Source organism: Populus euphratica, unplaced genomic scaffold (genome assembly GCF_000495115.2).
Source record: "Populus euphratica unplaced genomic scaffold, PopEup_1.0 scaffold1527.1, whole genome shotgun sequence".
In the NCBI taxonomy this organism is placed as follows: Eukaryota; Viridiplantae; Streptophyta; class Magnoliopsida; order Malpighiales; family Salicaceae; genus Populus; species Populus euphratica.
Genome location: NW_011501372.1, coordinates 26,034 through 28,667, shown reverse-complemented (window position 1 = coordinate 28,667; position 2,634 = coordinate 26,034). Strand labels below are relative to the sequence as shown.

Below are 2,634 nucleotides of genomic sequence, written 5' to 3'. Positions count from 1 at the left end.
ATATTTCTTCTAAAAGATTTACAAGATGTTTTAAATAAGTTAGAAAATCCTACATCTATTAAAAAAACAATTAAGACTCTCAAAGTATAAAGAAAATTAGGATAATAAATTCAAAAAACTAAAAAAAAATAACAAAATTAATCAAGACAATAATTTATAGGTCTAATTCTAGAAGATATAATGGTCCAATAAGTGTCGAAGCAACCCTTTTTAATAAAATTATTAATAAAATCACTTAAAAATATTTAAACTTAATTTAACAAATAGATCTCTCGTCAACTCTATTTTAAGCTATTATCATAGTCTAACATAAAAATAAAATTCTTTTTGCATTTAGATTTTTGCTACTATTCCATAAAATATATATGTTAGCCATTCAAATAATCTGCCTAAATCAATATGTCTAAAAAAAAATTCTCCTCTAGTTATAAAAAATTCCCCATTCAAATGCTAACTTGTAGTTTTTACAAGCGAGGCCGAATCAACAATTCTCTTAATTTCGTCTAATCATGGGAAGGGTAAGTACTCTTAATTGGTATCATTGCTGGCGAATACTTGTCCTGGCATCTTCTATCAGCTGGTTCCTCTCGAGTTGAGACAAGGTATTGATGCAGGTGAATCAGAATGAAACTCACTTCACCTCGGATTCTATTCATCTATAGCCTACGGGTCACCTTCTATAAGTAGAAGACCAGCTTGGTGGCAACAACAAAGCTAATTCAAGAAATAAATTGTCACCGTTGCACTAAAAACCTTCTAAGAACCTCTCGCTGCCACTTTTGCAACAATAGAGCTACATCCAAGAGCCATTTCACAACAATAGTTATGGAATTATCGATAAACATATCCGGACAAGCCTCGAATCAGAGAGACGAGAACTTCCGAAAGTGGAAGGCAGAGAGTTTCGTACCGCAAATACCACGTGATGATGACCCAAAGAAGATGATGGATGAGAAGTTGTACAATTACGCAGAAGAAGACAAATTTGATGAATTATTTGGTGAACTGCGGCGTGTTTCATCAGCGGAACTATCATCCATCATTTACACACAAGTTAGCCCTTCTGGAAATTCATTGCTTCATGTTTCAGCGAGGCATGGAAGTAAAGATGTGACAGAGCTCCTTCTTCAGCACTTTCCGCTTCTAATGACAAGGAAAAACTTCCACAAAGATACTGCACTTCATTTAGCAGCCAGAGCTGGACAGCTGGGAACTATTACAATTCTTATCAACAAGGCAAAAGGCCATGGAGAAGCCAGCGACTTTTCTAGTTTTTTGGAGATGAAGAATGATAGGGGAAACACTGCTTTACATGATGCAGTCATTAATCGTCACCAAGAAGTTGCCCGTTTTCTGGTTTCGGAAAGCTCGAAGCTTTTATATACTGAAAACAATGAACGTAAGTCTCCCTTGTATCTTGCAGTCGAGAATAGCACTGACAAGCCGAGTGATGAGAAGATGTTCACTATTCTTATGGATGCTATACCCGATGATGTTGATTTACTTAACAAGCTAGAAGGAAAGTCTCCTGTGCACGCCGCTATCCAAGGAAGAAAGACAGGTAAAATATTGATTTTTTTTTTATTTCTTCATATATTTTCCCTTGTAACATGCCAGTGTTTCTTTCATTATTTGATTGATTATTCATTTGTTTTAAATTAATTTCAGAAATATTGAAACAAATAGCGAAAGAAAAGCCAGGCCTTTTGCGCCGGAAAGATGAGAAGGGGGGGAATCCACTTCATTGTGCAGCATCCATGGGTTATGTTTGGGAAACTCAATTCCTGTTCGATAAATATCGTGATGGTGCAATCCAGCAAAACGATGAAGGCAACATGCCTATCCATGTTGCTAGCAAAAAGGACCATGTTGATGTAGTTGATGCATACATTTCCAATTGGACTGATGCAACAGAATTTCTCAACAGCAAAAGGCAGAACGTTCTTCATGTCGCCGCTGAGAGTGGAAGGCATCGAGTGGTGAAGTATATCCTACGAAAGAAGAATCTGGAAGCACTTATAAATGAGAAGGATCTAGATGGAAATACACCTTTGCATTTAGCATCAAAGAATGGCCGCTCCATTGCAACATTTACTCTTGCGCGAAACTCTATGGTTATGAAATGCATAGCCAATGGCGAAAACTTGACACCATATGATGTTGCAGAGAAGCAATCTAAAATTGTGGGAGCAGAATACTCAGGTGAACCAATTCCGAACGGGAAGGTATGTTAAGTAATAATTGCAAAATTAAACTACTTCGGCTTAGATGAAAAGGCAGCAACTATTCGAATGCTATACACATCGAATCAGTAGGCTTTTAGCTTAACAGTACTTCTTCAAAATAAAATTTCAAAGTTTTTTTTTCTTTTTTCCTTTTCCTTAAATAATATACATAAACATCTTTCTCCAAATATTCTTGGTGGGTTTTTTCGGTGTAGGACGACCAAGTTGATCAAAAGAGTGAAAACTATGGAGCGAGGCCACCAACAAAGGACAAATCAGATCATGGACTGGTATGCTTTTTTTCTTTCATTCGATCTTTTATGACATAACTAGTTCCATATTCTATTTTTCAGGTTCTTTTTCCTAAAATCATGCCTATAAAACATCTTTTGGTTTTTCAATGTAGGGA

General features: G+C 36.1%; 1 protein-coding gene across 1 annotated transcript in view; it reads left to right on the top strand.

Annotated features, from left to right (window-relative positions):
- The first annotated feature begins 729 nt into the window (after positions 1-729).
- The window catches only part of LOC105117780 (ankyrin repeat-containing protein At5g02620-like), an 8,017-nt gene continuing 6,112 nt past the window's right edge, over positions 730-2,634 (top strand). Inside the window, exons 1-3 of the mRNA XM_011015540.1 lie at positions 730-1,561; positions 1,669-2,225; positions 2,441-2,515. Coding sequence (XP_011013842.1) covers positions 826-1,561; positions 1,669-2,225; positions 2,441-2,515 — 1,368 coding nt within the window. The 5' untranslated portion in view covers positions 730-825. The remainder of the gene's footprint in view (positions 1,562-1,668; positions 2,226-2,440; positions 2,516-2,634) is intronic.